Genomic DNA, 16,349 nt, shown 5'->3' with positions numbered 1-16,349 from the left:
ATGGATGGATGGATGGATGGAATGAAAAGAATTTGAATGCAAGTTTAAAAAGATGGGCCATTCTGGTGACCAAATGGATAGAACGTGAATGTGTGTGTGTGTGTGTGTGTGTGTGTGTGTGTGTGTGTGTGTGTGTGTTGAGGGGGGGGTCTGTTTATCAGGAGTGCCTGCTGTCATCTGCCGGTCGGGTGTGTGTATGCGTCTGATCAGCGTCTGATACTGATCTGAGTCCAGTCGACAGGCGGCCCGTCCAGACTGTTGTACAGCATCTCAGATAAATACACAGACCTCTGCTGTCCTGCACCTTCAATATTGAGATTCTCCTCATCAAAGACCAGAGACTCGCCAAAGAAAGCGCCGCTGATGACAAAGACGGCTAGGAATGAGAATATGCTACACTGGGACGCACCGATACGGAAAATCTGGCATATACTGACAAGTCTATTTTTCTAGGGCAGATAATTGATATGATGACTGATAAAACAGACAGCGTTTCCAGGATGTTTTCATTTTCATTACAGCAGAAATAAATTCAATATATGCATTTTGTCTGAGAAATAATCTCTACCCTACCAATTTTCCAAACTATTAAAAATAAATAAATAAAAACACGTTTGGATGATTTACATCCATCCTTGCCAGAACAGAATAAGATGCAAAGTGGACCAGAGTTTGTGTGTGATGAATAATGAGAAGATGACACAGAATCCACTGATATTAAATACGAAAGCATCTCACTTGCATTCAATCAGTTGAACTGACACGAGTGTTCAGAGACGAGAGCATGGGTTTTACGTCTCCAGAGACCCTCTGTGGGGGATTCCCTCTCTCTATGGGGTCAGTTTTAAAGCAATAAACATGTCGACATAAGCAGCATATGCCTGAGTAGGCTGAGAGACAGAGATGTGTGTGTGTGTGTGTGTGTGTTTAGTGAAAGGTGTAAAAACCTCTGACTCACAGAGACAGGCCCGTGCGCGGCTGCTGAACTGCTGCAGAGAACTGCGTCTGCTCGCCGTCCCGAAGAAAGAGAGAGAGAGAGCAGCGAAATGCAGTTTCTGAGTCAGAGCTGGAGATGTGATAAAAGCCCTGCTTGTTCCTGAGTAACAGCACTCACGGGCCGCCACCGCCGGACCCTCCAAAGTGCACACACACACACACACACCGAGAGGATAACGGTGAATAATCTTGGCCCCTTAGCATGTTATTCTCAAAACAGACTGATCACAAAGACTGAATTCAGTAAAGCATTACAGTATTTAGTATGCACACGGTGCAGTATGCATATGTCCGTTTATTTCACAGTACGTGTACTTGCATGTACTTATAGTGTACTTACAGTGTATTTATCTCAGAAAGTTCATGGGGTAGAGGTAGGTTCAGCACTTAGTTATTACACAGTACGTACATGAGGAGCAGGACTGTATAATAAAGTGCTACCTGAATTTCCTGTATGAATCACTAAAATGTGTAAGGAATATGGTATCCCACGATGCAGTGTGCTCAACTTGACATTTTAAAGATACTTTAATAGTTATTTAATATTGTGAAGTACTTTTTATTTGTATATTCTTTTTTACGTTCATTTTAATTTACATTTTTAGTCATTTCATTGTGTATTTTTGTCATTTTTATTAGTTACTGTTTATCAAGTTATTGTTTTATATAGTTTAATATATGTTTCTATATACACATCGGATACTAATCTAAAAGAGTGGAAACCATACAATACAACTGTAACAGCCTATTATATATTGTTTTTTTATTTTATTTATGCATGCATGTAATATTTTTTATTATTTTAGTCAAATATGTGTTTTTTATTGTAAGACACTTTATGGTTTTACTTTTAGTTTTACTTTACTATAATGACCTGTTTCAAATCTGGAAACAATACAGCTGTGATTCTGACATCCTTTACTTGACTCATTATTGGAGCAGAATGACTAGTTGGTTTATTTTTAATGCAAAGAAATAAAATAACAAATAAACATGCAAAACAACATTAATTTCCTCTGATATAATTAGTTTTATATTTTATATTCTATTTAATTTCTCTGAATTGGCACAACAATTTCAACAAAGAAAATTTGTTGAAGAATTTAATTATATATCACAGATTAATATTAAATTAAGAATTTACAAATATAATATATTAGTTTTTGTATACATAAATATATATATATATATATATATATATATATATATATATATATATATATATATATATATAATATTTTAGTATTTATAATATAAGGTAAATTATTGGCATTTAAAATAAAATAAAATAAAAAGTATTTAATTGCTTCTCAGTGGCAGTCAGGGTTATTAAGAAAAAAAAATTAAAAGGCATTTATTTTCATTAAAATTAAGCTAAAATAAAATAGAAATATTACATTTTTAAAAAATTAACTGATCATGTAAGATGTTGCCTTAGCAACTATTTGACACGAGTTGAAGCACTAAAATACAAAAAGTGTATCAAATTGAAAACTAAAACGGAAATCAAAATAACAAACCTAAAATAAAAAAATATTTTTTTTTTAAATAACAAAAAAATTAACTAAAATGAAAACAAAATATGAAAAAATAATTCAAAAATATCAATACAATTTAGCATTATATTTAAAATAATACTAAAATAACTGGTTGCACTCCAGATGCCAGCACACACACGCACACACTAACACTCAAAACATGTATCTCTGGCCTACGCTGTCAAACTTTTAGCACCTGTCATCCTGAGGCCCGGCCGGTCGATGGCTCCTCCGTACTGTGACGAGAGAGATCCGAGGCCAGAAATGGGTCAGCGTCGGACCCAGCCCGGGGTCAGCCAGAGGTCAGCTCCAGTTAGGAGGCCAAGACGGTGCCCGACTCAAACCTGACCGGGGCTAGACAGAAACCGTGCAGCTTTAGGAAATCCACAAAGTCTGATCCGTGAGGTTATACTGAGGACTCATCCATGTATCTGTTAATGTTATTATGTGGTGTTCGACGGCCCCAGTTCCCTTGGATGACTACAGGAGATCAGATCGAGCAGACGCGCCAAAACCCGCACAATATTCAATCCACAATCTGCATGTGTGCATTCTGCCACGCACATCTAATCCACGGCCTTTGATTCTGCCGTCTTAGAGACACTGGAATTCACAAATATAAAGCAATTCAAACAACAACACCAAATTTCTCTATTTATTTTGGAAAGCCTTGGGTTAGTTCACCCAAAAATGACAATTCTGTCATTATTTACGCTGTTTGTAATTCAAGACTGAAGTGTGGCTTCATAATATATGGTGCACATCCATTTCATAGTGTGTTTTGGCAGAATCTGTCCACATCTACTCCAGACAAACTGCAATTCATCCTCTTTTTACCAAGTTTTGTCCTTTGCATACTTAACTGTAAGTAAAAAGGCCAATCATAACATGCATCAGGAATAAATCAGCCAAAAACTCTGTTTCATCATCATTTACTAACTTGAATACTAATTTAATCTTAGTTTTGCTAAGCAGAAAAGTAAATAAACTCCAATCTGTAATACTTAAATATGAAAAGGACGAAACCAATCAGCTGGAATAAAACCCACCTTTGGACTCTGGATGTTTGCAGTGAGTAAATGCAACACAACTCACATTTTTAGGTGAACTCTCCCTTTCAGCATTGATTTGTTTGGGGTTTGTTTTACTTTTAGGGGTCACTTAACATTACTGAATATTCCCCCAAAAAGCTCTGACAGCAAACAGGCATCCGATACTCAAGGAAAGCACAGACATCCATCTCTTTAAAGAGCGACTGTCGGCCGGCCCCTGACCTCTGGACACCGGGGGTCACTGTACATGGTGAACGGGTCAGAACGGGAGCGGGTTTATGAGGAAGCGTAAACTTAGGGCTCAGTTGGAATTAATCTATGCGTATGCGCCGTAATTCAAGCTTGTTTGTTTCTCTGGGAGCTTTGAGGTTCGGTGGAGCGATGGGAGACTGATACATGCTTCAAAAACCAATCCATACTTTCTGAACTCAACTGAAAGAGCTGCACTTATAGTGTTCATTTTGTGCGCCAACTGTGAAATATCACAATATAATACGACGTTAATGAATGCTACTAATGTAACGATCAGGGTCATTATAGTTAACGAAAACTAAAGACACTTGAAATAAAATAAAAAAATACAATAAAAATACAGTTAATATTTAAAAAATGTATTCAACTTCAACTAATATATAAGTACTCAAACGAATAAATAAAAATGTATAAAAACTACTGACACTTAAAAAAAAAGACTTCAAAATCACAATGAAGGCAGAAAATCCAATCTGAAAAAATAATTCAAAATGTCAACAAAAACTACAATAGTATATTATGCTAGAATAACACTAATGACTCACTAATTAAAATTTCAGTCAGACAGTATTCTTTAAATTAAAATGATAAAACATTTGAACGCCATGAATTTTTTTAAATATAAAATATAATAAAAAAATAAAAATAAAAACACTGCTGCACTGCAGAAAACAATAATAAAAAAAATACTATTAATAATTTAATTAATTCAAACACAAGCCTTTTTGCCTTTTTTTTATCCCAAAAAACATTCTAAACGTTTAGAAAATGAATGGCACACCTCTACTGAAAAATAGACATGTTATGAGGTCAGATATAAACATATTTTTTATTCATTACTTAGCTAGCACCTTATTTTAATACTATTTAATTGTGGTTTGTTATATTGTATGTTTCTTTTTTATTACTTGTTTTGTTGTATAACACTTTGACTATTTCTATGTAAACACTTATGCCAATAAAATACTTTAAACTGAACTGAAGTTTAATAATTGATCGATTAGGCCTCATCTGGAGACTGTAAATGGCCCGTTGTGTCCGTCGGGTGTAACGAGGTGTTGACAGCGTTTGAGGGTAAATGTGTCTCCAGTCTGTCATCTGACCTCAGTAACGGAGCCGCGGTATGATACACGGCTAGGACATTTAGCGCAGGGCGACGCCACCGCAAGGCACACGCTGATACACCGCTGTCACGTCAGGTCTGCACACAGCGGCGTGACATGACAGGTCAAAGGGCGCGAACGTGTGCACAGCGACTGTCACTCCACCGCGTCACTTTAATAGCACGGAAGATTATTTATTTCATTTGCCAGTTAAAATAAATGCATATGCATGCTTTTTTAACATTTGTTTTTAATATGCCAAGTAAAAAAATTGTGCAAGAGCATGCATTTTAAATTTAAAAAAAGAAATAAGCATGTTATGAGGTTTCATTAAGGTCTGTAGCACAAACTGTGACGTTTACTACGATGCTCTCAGGTATTTAAGAAAATGTGTTCATGTCACTACACTTGATCTATACAGCACCTATGAAAACATGGTTAACAATGTGCTTTAGCATATTGTTTATTTTTCATGCACACATCCGTGAACTATGCATTATATGCATTCAAGAGTTTACATTAACCCTTGTGAAATCACTGTGACTGACCCAAGTCTTCAGTTCTGTGAACCACAATGAAAAACACTCACAGTTGTGTGCTTAAAAAGAAGAGTCAGGATCCCAAATCCACCGTCACCCGTCTCAAAGCCTCTGAGAGCTACAAAAGAACATTTAAGACGATTACCGTCCCTTATGTATCGGTCCCATCTAAAAGCACAGTATTGATTTTGAGTGACCCTGATTCACCCGCAGCCTTTCGCCCGACTCTCTCCTGTGCGCTCGGGACGGAGAGAGACCGAGCAAGGGAAATAAAGACTGGGTGGCGTTTTGAGTCAATAATAAAATGAGAAAGATGCTTTCAGAGGCAGAGGAGTGTTGTGGGGACGCCGCGGGGCCCTCGGGGGCCGTGACAGACATCTTGCGCCTGGTCACCGAGGTCTCAGACCGGAGAGGACAGCAGATTCTTATTTCCTCCTCAGGCTGGCAGCCAATCAGTTTCCAGCTGAGTTCCAGCCCCCCTCTCTGTCTTTTCACAGATTTTTAGCCCCTTTTCCCAAAATTCTTCACACGTCTCTAGATTGCACACATGCAAACACACATATATAACACATCTGCACACGGATAATGTGCACACATATTTTTGGCCTAAATATAAAAAGCAATAAACTAAAGCAAATTAAAAAAATAAATAAATAAAGGATCCAAAAGGATGTTTTCAACAGAAGAACCAGAAACAGAAGAGTTAAGCTATTGGCTTCTACGGTGCATGAAGAACCTTTAACATGCATGGAACCTTTGCATTCCACAAAAGCTCATTTAGATTATTACAATGTTCTTCATGCTCAGAAAATAAAAAGGTTATTTTAAGAACTGTTCACTGAAAGGTTCCTTCCTGCAAAAACTGCATTTGGGAACCTTCATTTGTAATACTGTAGTGTGAAGACTCTTCAAAATAAAGGTCCTTTATTGGCATCTGTGGTTCCAGAAGAACCTTTAACATCCATTAGTTTTTTCCATTGCAAAAAAAGGTTATGTAAAGTTGAAAATTGTTCTTTAAATTATTAAAATGTTCTTCACACTAAGTAAAGTAATGGTTCACAGAAAGGTTCCAAAAATGACAAAACACCCATTTGGAACCTTTATATTTTAGAGTGAATAACATTTTATAATGTAAAAAAAAAAAACTTTTTCCATTCTTAAGAATCTTTTGTGGAATTGAAAATGTTCCATGGATGTCAAAGACTCGTCATGGAACCATATAGATGAAAATAAAGAATCTTTATTTTTGCAACTGTTCCAAAGCAATTTAGCTCCTCATTTCATTTATTTTAATTGCATGGATACATTTATTAAAAAAAAAAAAAAAAAAAGGTTCCACTGGGGCGTTTCACAGCGATGCCATGGAAGAACCATTCTGGGTTCCTCAAAGAACCTTTCAGTAAACAGTTATTAAAAGAACCATTTTCTACAACGTTAATCCAAATAATAGTTTTAACACTATAAAGAACCTTTTATCAAATGTAAATGTTAGAACTGTTGATGCCAAAAAGAACCTTTATTTTTAAGAACGCAGAAGATCCATTTATGGTTAAGAACCTTTAACTCGACCGTTCTTTAAAGAACCATTATTTTCTGAATGTAAAGAACATTTTAACCATATAAAGAACCTTTGGTGGAATGGAAAAATTCCAAAGGTTCTTCACGGAACCATGTAGATGCCAATAAAGAACCTTTATTTTTAAGAGTGTATGACTGACATTATTAAAGCGAGATTCTCCTGTAGAAAGCAGAATTGGGTATTCTGCACGGTGAAGTCGTTCTCGTCTCAATATTCCTCTTAGCTGGGAGCTAATCCTTGTGAATCTCACACCTTAAAAACTACAAGGCACTTGGGACCCGGGATCTGTCAGGTGAGAACGCATAATCATTCCTGAGTGTGTGTGTGTGTGTGTGTGTGTGTGTTGCTCAGGTGCTTTGTGTGGATCGTCTTTACATCACACCTAGTTGAGATGATTTCAGGATTTGATCTCATAATTTAGACACACCGACTGAGCCGACACGACAAGTCCGAATCCAACACTGGTTTCTCATTACACTGATAATGTCTGAGCAGGATTTAAAGATTGAAGCTGCAGATGTTGTTGATTTAAGGAATAATGTGTGAGAGAGCCGCAGCAAGGGCAAATCATATCATCACTCTGAAAGCAAACAGAAAGAGGTCAAATGGGCCACATAGAAAGCTAATTTGAAGTGAGAATAGGTTAATGCATGCTAGTGTTTGAATATAATCACAACCTGTGACTTATTAAATGTATAACAGACTCTTTAGTTTGTCATCAGGCCCGTGGCTGTCATCAAGGAATTTAATTACAATGACGAGCTAAAGAGAGTCAGCGGATGGGTTTGATGAGGACACCCGGTGGGGTTTTCATTAAAGAGCTCTCGCGCTGAGCGGGTGACCCTTTCCGGGTAACCGCCCATTATCGCCACCCGGTCAGCGTGGCTCCGTGCATCGCGAAGTTTTGCGGCCTGTCCGTTTTCGTCTCTCTATATATATCTCTTTTATCATATTTGTGTTACAGAAGGGTTTTAATAAGGCGGTGTCTATCCTCAAGCTGTCTCTTCCTTCACTATCACCGGTTCCTTCACACGGAAAAATAATTGGCCGGTTTCCCTGAGCTTGGAGAGGGGTTGAGCCCCCGCCCCTCTCTTTTTATTACCACCGCCTGATGATAAAGACAATCAGATATTACCTTATGGTGAACTGGGGCTCAATTGTTTTTCCATCTGTTGACCTGCGTGTGTTCTCTCTCTCTCTCTCTCTCTCTCTCTGAAAATGTTCTCTGATATTGTTTGAATCCTCCAGACGTTTTGATCCATACAACCTGCTTATTTCGTGCACAAAAAAATGTTTCGCTTTAAACACATAATAGCCTAATTAATGCATGATATTCTATTTAATAAACAAATATGAGTATTCTAGAAATAAACACTTTATTCAGTGTCTTTAAGCCATTTTTGATTATCCGTTGTTTAGGAATTATTACAAAAAAAAAAAAAAAAAAGTTACGCCCATTTACAATTAGCTATCCTAATATTTTAATTCTAAAGAGAATAGATACGTAAAAATAAACATGAATGCATGAATATATACATCTATTTTAAAACCAGGGTATATTGTAATTATTATTAATAATAATAAAGGCGCAAGGTTTTTTTTGTTTTGTTGTTGTTGTTGTTTTTTTAACCCCTCAGGTGACGCACGAGCGCGCCTCACGCCACACTCACCTCGTGCACGCCGAAAAAAACAATCTCCAGCAGTTTGTCGCCCGGATCATGTAGACGCTGAAACAGAGTTCACAATAGAAATACACATTAGAACACCTAGATTAGGCACTTAACTTAAATTTATGTATATATAAACTACACTTTTCTATAGGGCAAATGCATTGGGTAATTGCACGTTAAAATCTCACTTAATTGTCGAATGCTTACTTGTGCGTTTCGTTGTCAACAGCAGAGGGATTTTTTTGCGTTGAAAAGAAGAGAAAAGCGTCTGGGCGCGTGCAGGTGAAGCGTGATTTACCCCAAACACACTGATCCGGAGAGGGCTCAACTTTAACCCTGCCACGCGACGAGCTCGAGACATGGCGGTCCTGCCTGACAGTCTGTGGTGAGTTTGGTTTCGCCGTTAATCGTTTGTTAATTATTTGAGTTGCCAAGTAAAACCGTTCTCAGGTCAGCCTGGAGGACCCGTTAATTGTTTTGTTGTCGGTGCTTCTAAAATGGGTGTCAAGTTCCTCTGTGGGTTCAATGTCAGTCTCAAATTAACACTCATTAATTGGCTGGAAACGAATTTCGAAATGTTCTGTTTAAGAAAGTTTTAGTCAAAACCACAAATTGTTAGACAATCCAATTAAATATAGTAACCTATACTGTTAATAACAGCAGACCTACCTTTGTAGCATGGATACATTTTAAGTCAACAAAAATAGAAGAACTGGCTAAAATAATAAAAAAAGAACAAAAATGCATGCGTTTTAAATAATAGTAGAGATAAAAAGAAGGCCTCCGAGCCAATGAGAACACGTTCAGAACGCACGAATTGCCGAGGCTCCGCCCCCTCGAGTGGGATCATATAAAAACTCTCTCAAACAATTCTGTCACTCACAGATTACAGTTGAAAATCCGGAGGTGTCGCTTCAGAGGTCAAGCTGCGGGGCGCACGGATCCGCGTCCTGGTGTGATCTACTTATTGATCTCCACCTGCTTTTCATTGATTCTCATCCCCGTGTCAGTGCAGTGAAGTATGCAGTTAGAAAGCATCCTCCCTGGCGCATCTGTAAACTTACCCAAGACCTTCTATAACCTGTCGTCGTCCTCCGAGAGCACCAACAACAGCCCGGGGTCAACGCAGATAGACTTCCAGGACATGGACCGGACTGAAACCGAGCAGAGCTCCGGGGCCAAGAAGTTTTTGAGCGGCGGGAGCGCGCTGATGGATGAGGCTGACAGTGAGGGCTTCACCGGGACTAAAGCAGCAGCAGCGGCGGCCGCCGCACCGGACGCCCGGAAAACTTCCCCAGTGATCGGTGGAGATGATGAGCTGTCCAGCGCCCGCCGTTACAACATCGACGAGCTGGGCACTGACCGCTATTTCATATCCTCGACCCAACCGAGCTCAGACGTCACCAACCCGTGCTCTCTCTTCCCGTACGGAGGCCAGACCGGGTCGGTGTACAGCGGCTCGAACGGGTCCAGGTATTCGTCGTCTCTGCATTACGGCTCGGTTCTTCCGCCCGCCGGGTTCTCCTCCGCCGTGTGCGCCAGTCGGAGTCAGTTTGGGAGCGGGTATCAGTTCGGACAGGGTCCCGGGTGTCTGTACCCGTCCTATCCCGGACCGGGCTCCGGTTTGAGCTCGATGCCCATCCCGGGCTCGGGCTCCGCGGCGAGGGCGCAGGTTTACCTGTGTAACAGACCACTGTGGCTCAAGTTTCACCGCCATCAGACCGAGATGATCATCACCAAACAGGGCAGGTAAGAAAGAAACTTCAGGAGCTAGAAAATGTAAACTAGTTTTTATAAAATATATTTAAAACATTATAGCAATTTAGAACATAAATGCATGCTTTTAAAATTGTTTTTCAAATATGAACTATGTAAATTACAATTTCATAAAATTATACGCCTGGTTTGAATATCGAATTCATTTTCGCGGGATGATAAATCAATCCCGAATCCGTTCTAATTCGTGTTTTATTAACGATCATATTCGCAGGCGAATGTTCCCTTTTCTGAGTTTTAATATCACTGGACTGAACCTGACGGCGCATTATAACGTGTTTGTGGAGGTTATTCTGGCTGATCCGAACCACTGGAGATTTCAGGGCGGAAAATGGGTCACCTGCGGGAAAGCGGACAACAACATGCAAGGTGAGGAGAAATGAAAATAAATAAATAAATAAATAAATACCGGAGATGATGTGAAAATTATTTGAGCATCATGACAACCGGATATACCTAGCTACATTTAAAAATTAACATTGTTTTTGTTCTATAAAATTATATATTATTATTATACATCAATTCAATGAATATAACTTATAATTTATAATCAAATAAAAAAACGAAAAATTTCTTTTGAGTGGGATTTTAATTTACATTCGAGTTTGTGTTGATCGAATTGGTTAAATATATAAAATCTTCCCTGGTGTAATGCTACGGAAACATATTAAAATCAACGAATTTCTTAAAATAATTAACCAGGCATTTTAAAACTAAAATGTGATGTTACGATTTCCAAAAGTGTTTCTGAATGCGCGCGATTGTTTTGTGTTATCATAATAATTTTTTCCACTGTTTACCGTGTCGTTTCGTTTAAAAATGAGTGTATTTTGCAATGAAACCAGTTTCACATTTAACACGAGCGATTTGCAGCGATGACACTCGGGAACACGCGGGGGTGGACGTGTTATTCTGCTAGATGTATTAGAATTATTCAAAACAAATCGCTCTTAGTCACGATACATGTTTTTAATAAAAGATTTTTTTTTTTTTTAGTGCTAAAGTTCACTGCTGCTTATTTTAAATGCATTATGTGTCTGTTTAGACAAACTAATAATTTAGCTACCACCACAAAACATCGAAATTGTTTGTTTTTCTGCAGGAAACAAGGTTTATGTTCACCCAGAATCACCAAACACTGGAGCACACTGGATGAGACAAGAAATATCATTCGGAAAACTGAAACTAACCAACAATAAAGGCGCAAATAACAACAATACTCAGGTAAACAACTAACCTTAAAACTCACTCAGTGTTCACTGTTTTAATCTACAACTAAGTTTGCAATTTGAAATGTGGATTGAAACTATTTTAAAGACATGCATGCATTTTATTAAAGCCTAAAAAAAAAGAAGGCATGAAAAAAAAGGCATGCAAAAAAAAAAAAAAAGGCTGATATGTTTTTATTGGGAAGTGATGTTTTTAAACTAAGGCATGAAGTATACGGTCTTTAAGACCAAATATGAAATAAAAGCAGAACCTTAGAATCTTAATAATTTACAGTCTGATATTTTAGTACATGTCTCAAAGAACAGATGCATCTGGTGCATTTAAAAATAAAGATAAAGACGAGACTGTGTGCGTGTAGAAACTTCCAGTCATCTTCAGTGTGGCTTTGACACCTCTCTGTATGTCTAACTGCAAACTCTGGCCATGAACTCTGTCTTTGTGTGTGTGTGTGTGTGTGTTCATACAGATGATCGTCCTGCAGTCCCTGCACAAATACCAGCCTCGGCTGCACATCGTGGAGGTGACAGAGGATGGTGTGGAGGACATGAGCACCGAAGCTAAAACACAAACCTTCACTTTCCCAGAAAACCAGTTCATCGCTGTAACGGCTTACCAGAACACAGATGTAAGCAGAAACTCAGCCGCAGCTCCCTGCAGCCACTTCTGCATTCTGCGCTGCTTCTGAACTCCTGCTGTTTGTTTAATTGCAGATCACACAGCTCAAGATCGACCACAACCCCTTCGCTAAAGGCTTCAGAGACAATTATGATTCGTAAGTGCATTTCATACTACAAAAACACATTACGAAACCCCTTCAAAACATACGGGCCTTCCTTTTGTCATTCCCTTTATTTACACTTGACTCTCAAGCTACATTTGGAGTCTGAAAACCTTTATTTATCATTCAAAAGAAAGGTTTTCAATGTTGATTCCAATTTCATTTATGCATTCATGCTACAAAGCAATGTTTATAAAAATCTGTAGTATGACGGGTGAACACGGGTAAACTGAGACTGTAGCTATGATATTTATATGATGACACTTTACAATTATTTTACAACCATTAGTTGACAGTTAATGCATTAACTAAAATTGTGCACAAATAAAAATAAAACCAATCATTGGTAGTTCATGTTAGCTAAAGGTTCATTTAATAATATTAACTGAAATTAAATCTGTTATGTATTACTGAATATTTAATTATTTAAAAAAATAAATGATTTAACTATTTTCACCTAGTTGACATGTTATATGCATGAGTGTGTGAATAATTTTATATTTAACATTTTCTTTTTGTTTAGCGAAGACCTTTAGTTACACTTGTAAAAAGAAATACATTTAATTTTCCTTGTTTTATATATATATATATATTAGTTGTTTTTCATTTCCCTTGTTTAGCGAAGATCTTTAGCTACACTTGAAAAAAAAATCATATTTTTTGTAAATAAAACCGATTATAACAGAGCATTTTCACAAAATAAAAATACAATTTCTTTCTATTTAAAACATTGTCAATTAATTCAGTGTGATACTTCCTGTTTCTTTGTAATTGATTGTGAAAATAGTTTCAGCACTTTTTTTTTTTTTTTGTTTTAATCTCTTTTTCCATGGTGCATTGATTGATATCGCACAAAGCATCATAGTTTAGGAAACTGATCAAGCGTTAATAATACAAACTCCTAACATCCTCTCTTTCTCTGCCGCTTCTCTCTCAGGATGTACACGGCTCCAGAGAGCGACAGACTGACCCCATCTCCTACTGATTCTCCGCGCTCGCACCAGATTGTCCCCGGCGCCCGCTATGCAATGCAGCCCTTCTTCCAAGACCAGTTTGTAAACAACCTGCCGCAGAACCACCGCTTCTACGCCAGCGAGCGCGCCGTGCCACAGACCAACGGCCTGCTCTCTCCTCAGAGCGAGGACTCTGCTGCAGGCTCGGCTTCGGCTCAGCGCTGGTTCGTCCAGCAGAGCGCTGCGTCCGGTAAACTGGACCTGTCCTATGACAGTGAGTACTCGGCCTCCAGCCTCCTGCCGTATGGCATCAAGCCACTTCCTCTGCAGAGTCCACACGCGCTCAGCTACTACCCCGACTCGGCCTTCGCCTCCATGGCGGCAGGCTGGAGCAGCAGAAGTTCATATCCGAGGAAGATGACCACCGGCCTGCCCTGGTCTCCTCGACCGAGTCCTCCGGCGTACACCGACGACCTGCTGTCCTCTAAAGACAAGCTGCAGGACGAGAGCTCGACGGCGGGCCCCGCGGCCGGCAGCACTGGCTCCTGGATGGAGGCCCCTCCGGTGCTGAAGGCTGTAGATTCGGGGGACACCAGCGGATACTCAATGGTGTGTAAGAGGCGACGCATTTCTCCTGGAGGCTCCAGTACAGACGCTTCACCCACTATAAAGTGTGAGGACTTGAGCTCTGAGGAGTATAATAAAGAGAGCCATAAAGCCATGGGTTATTACGCCTTCTACACCAGCCCTTAAGAACTGCTTACTCGGGTCGACTCTCTCTCTTTCTCTCTCTCTCTTTATTTAGTTTGAAGTGATCTGCCCATGTTGTGTTTTTAATCTTTTAATCTGCAAGTGCCAAAGCTTTCGTGCCCCCTGGTTGTGCTTGTTCATTTTTTATTTTTGGCTCATTTGTGAAATACGCTTCATTTTAATGAGGTTTTTACTTTTGATTCTTTTTATATAGCATGCCCTTAATTCTTTTTAATCATATTTTTCTATGAAGCCCGATGTGATTTTTTTTTCCCCCTTTTATTTAAGATCCCTCTGTTGTACAGTATTTGTGCACTTTAGATTGTGACGTATCTTGTACAAATGTTCTAATGGCACTGTTATGAAAGGTGAAATAAAATGTGCTTTTCATACTTTCTTTGTCTTTATTTGCATTGCAATATTGAACACTTCTATCTTCATTTTTAAATGTGGTTTTTATTTATTGTGTGTTAATCTTGATTTGAAGCTTACAGGCTCATTCATGAACCTGTTGATTAGAAAAACTATTATGATCAAATTCGTAAATGTATTTAATACTGTATACTCCACGTTCAGTTAACAACATGAACTCGTAATATTTTAATAAATCAACAGATGTTTTTCGCGGCAATGAGCGAAACGTTTGTAAAGCAGACAGATGGAAAATTAAAAGTGTTTTGGGTTGATTTTGAAATATAACTAATATTTGCCATTTAAGAATTATACAAAATTTGTGCAATAAACCAAAGATCAATAATATTTTTAGAATGTTTCTATTTTTGATGTATAGGCTAACGTTCTAAATGTTCTTAAATGTCAACAGAATCATTCTTTTTAAATGTTGCACTGAACACACATGTAGTCGAATTATTCTTAGAGATTCTGTTCGTTTAGTTTTGGCTTCTCCAAAAACATCACGATGGATCTCGATCTCCAGATCAACCACAAACGCACCGTTGTGTCTTTATCTGAACGCCTGCTGGTCACATTTCTTTATTTTGATCGCGTTCTGGTGAACAGGAGTTTGTCGCCTATACATTCAGCAGCTTTTCCCGGAGTTATTTCGGATCACACGAAACGCATTTCTGGGTGAATGTGACAGAGGAAGTCACTACAGTTCCTCATTTGCTCTCTTCGTGTTTTATGCCACTATTTTGCGCTTTAAATGAAAGTGACACAAATACATTTTCCTTTACAAACCCTGCTGAACACATTTAGAGCTGCTTCTGTACAGTAACCGCACGAATTGTCTGTCCAATGCATTTAACACTTTGTCCGAGAAATATAACTCGTCTGTGTTTTTCAAAATATTCAAATTCCATTTTTTTTTGTTTAGCGCCGTTCACCACACATCGTTTCAAAGCAGCTTTACAGAAAATGCATGTTCAATATAGCATTATTATTATTTTTTTACAGCATCTATGTGGTTTTCGATAACCCACAAACCTAAAGAACTTATAATAAAACATCAAGAGTTTATTAAAATGTGTTGTTTTGAAGACTAAAGGCGGAACTATCTTTAAAGACATGTCCTTTTAAACCTATTCATTTCTGACACAATGCATTTTCTTAACTGATGAGGCAATTAATTTTCTGCTGTATTTTTATGGAGAAGCTCAATGAAATATTGGATGTATTAAATATGAGATGCTGGTCGTGTTGATAAACTTTCTAAGCAAGATGCACGCGGTTGGGCCCATATTTGGCATTTTTAATGAGAATTGGACCCTCTCGGAGCTCTGTTCCGTCTGTCAGCTCACAATCCTTCCTCATCAGCGAATCCCTCTTGAATTCATTTCAATGCCCCGGTATTTTTAAGTCTAATGAATTCTGTTGTCAGACTTCTTGACAGAAAGCGAAGACTCCGACTAACTCCAATTAACACCTTCTAATGATGCTGAGCTCCTGATGGCGCTGAGATCATCTGCCCCGGGCGGGGTACTGATGGGGTAGCGGGGCTAAAAATGTTCTGTGCTCCTTCATCACCCGTGTCAGCGAATCCCAGACCGGATCACCGCGATCAGCTTCGCGCAGCGTGTACGAACTCCTGCCGGTGACGAGCATCTGCGCGGACGCGCGCGCCTCGCTGCTGCTGACTGGCGTTCACGGGCGCTTTCTTACAAGACAAAAGTG

General features: G+C 38.7%; 1 protein-coding gene across 1 annotated transcript; it reads left to right on the top strand.

Annotated features, from left to right (window-relative positions):
* The first annotated feature begins 9,005 nt into the window (after window positions 1–9,005).
* LOC113062543 (eomesodermin) lies at window positions 9,006–14,605 on the top strand. Its single transcript, XM_026232450.1, has 7 exons — window positions 9,006–9,114; window positions 9,615–10,478; window positions 10,720–10,874; window positions 11,608–11,729; window positions 12,202–12,360; window positions 12,446–12,507; window positions 13,451–14,605. The coding sequence occupies exons 2-7, from the start codon at window positions 9,751–9,753 to the stop codon at window positions 14,217–14,219; spliced, it is 1,995 nt and encodes a 664-aa protein (XP_026088235.1). The 5' UTR covers window positions 9,006–9,114; window positions 9,615–9,750; the 3' UTR covers window positions 14,220–14,605.
* Window positions 14,606–16,349: the final 1,744 nt, after the last annotated feature.

This window comes from Carassius auratus, chromosome 44 (genome assembly GCF_003368295.1).
Source record: "Carassius auratus strain Wakin chromosome 44, ASM336829v1, whole genome shotgun sequence".
NCBI classification, from domain to species: domain Eukaryota; kingdom Metazoa; phylum Chordata; class Actinopteri; order Cypriniformes; family Cyprinidae; genus Carassius; species Carassius auratus.
This window is presented reverse-complemented; position numbering and strand designations above follow the sequence as displayed.

What these genes read in the sequence shown, in the direction of transcription:
- LOC113062543 (XM_026232450.1), top strand. Translation starts at nt 9,751, where the DNA reads ATGCAGTTAGAAAGCATCCTCCCTGGCGCATCTGTAAACTTACCCAAG. An exon ending in ATCATCACCAAACAGGGCAG is followed by an intron (nt 10,479 to 10,719) that starts GTAAGAAAGAAA and finishes TCATATTCGCAG; the next exon opens with GCGAATGTTCCCTTTTCTGA. An exon ending in AGCGGACAACAACATGCAAG is followed by an intron (nt 10,875 to 11,607) that starts GTGAGGAGAAAT and finishes GTTTTTCTGCAG; the next exon opens with GAAACAAGGTTTATGTTCAC.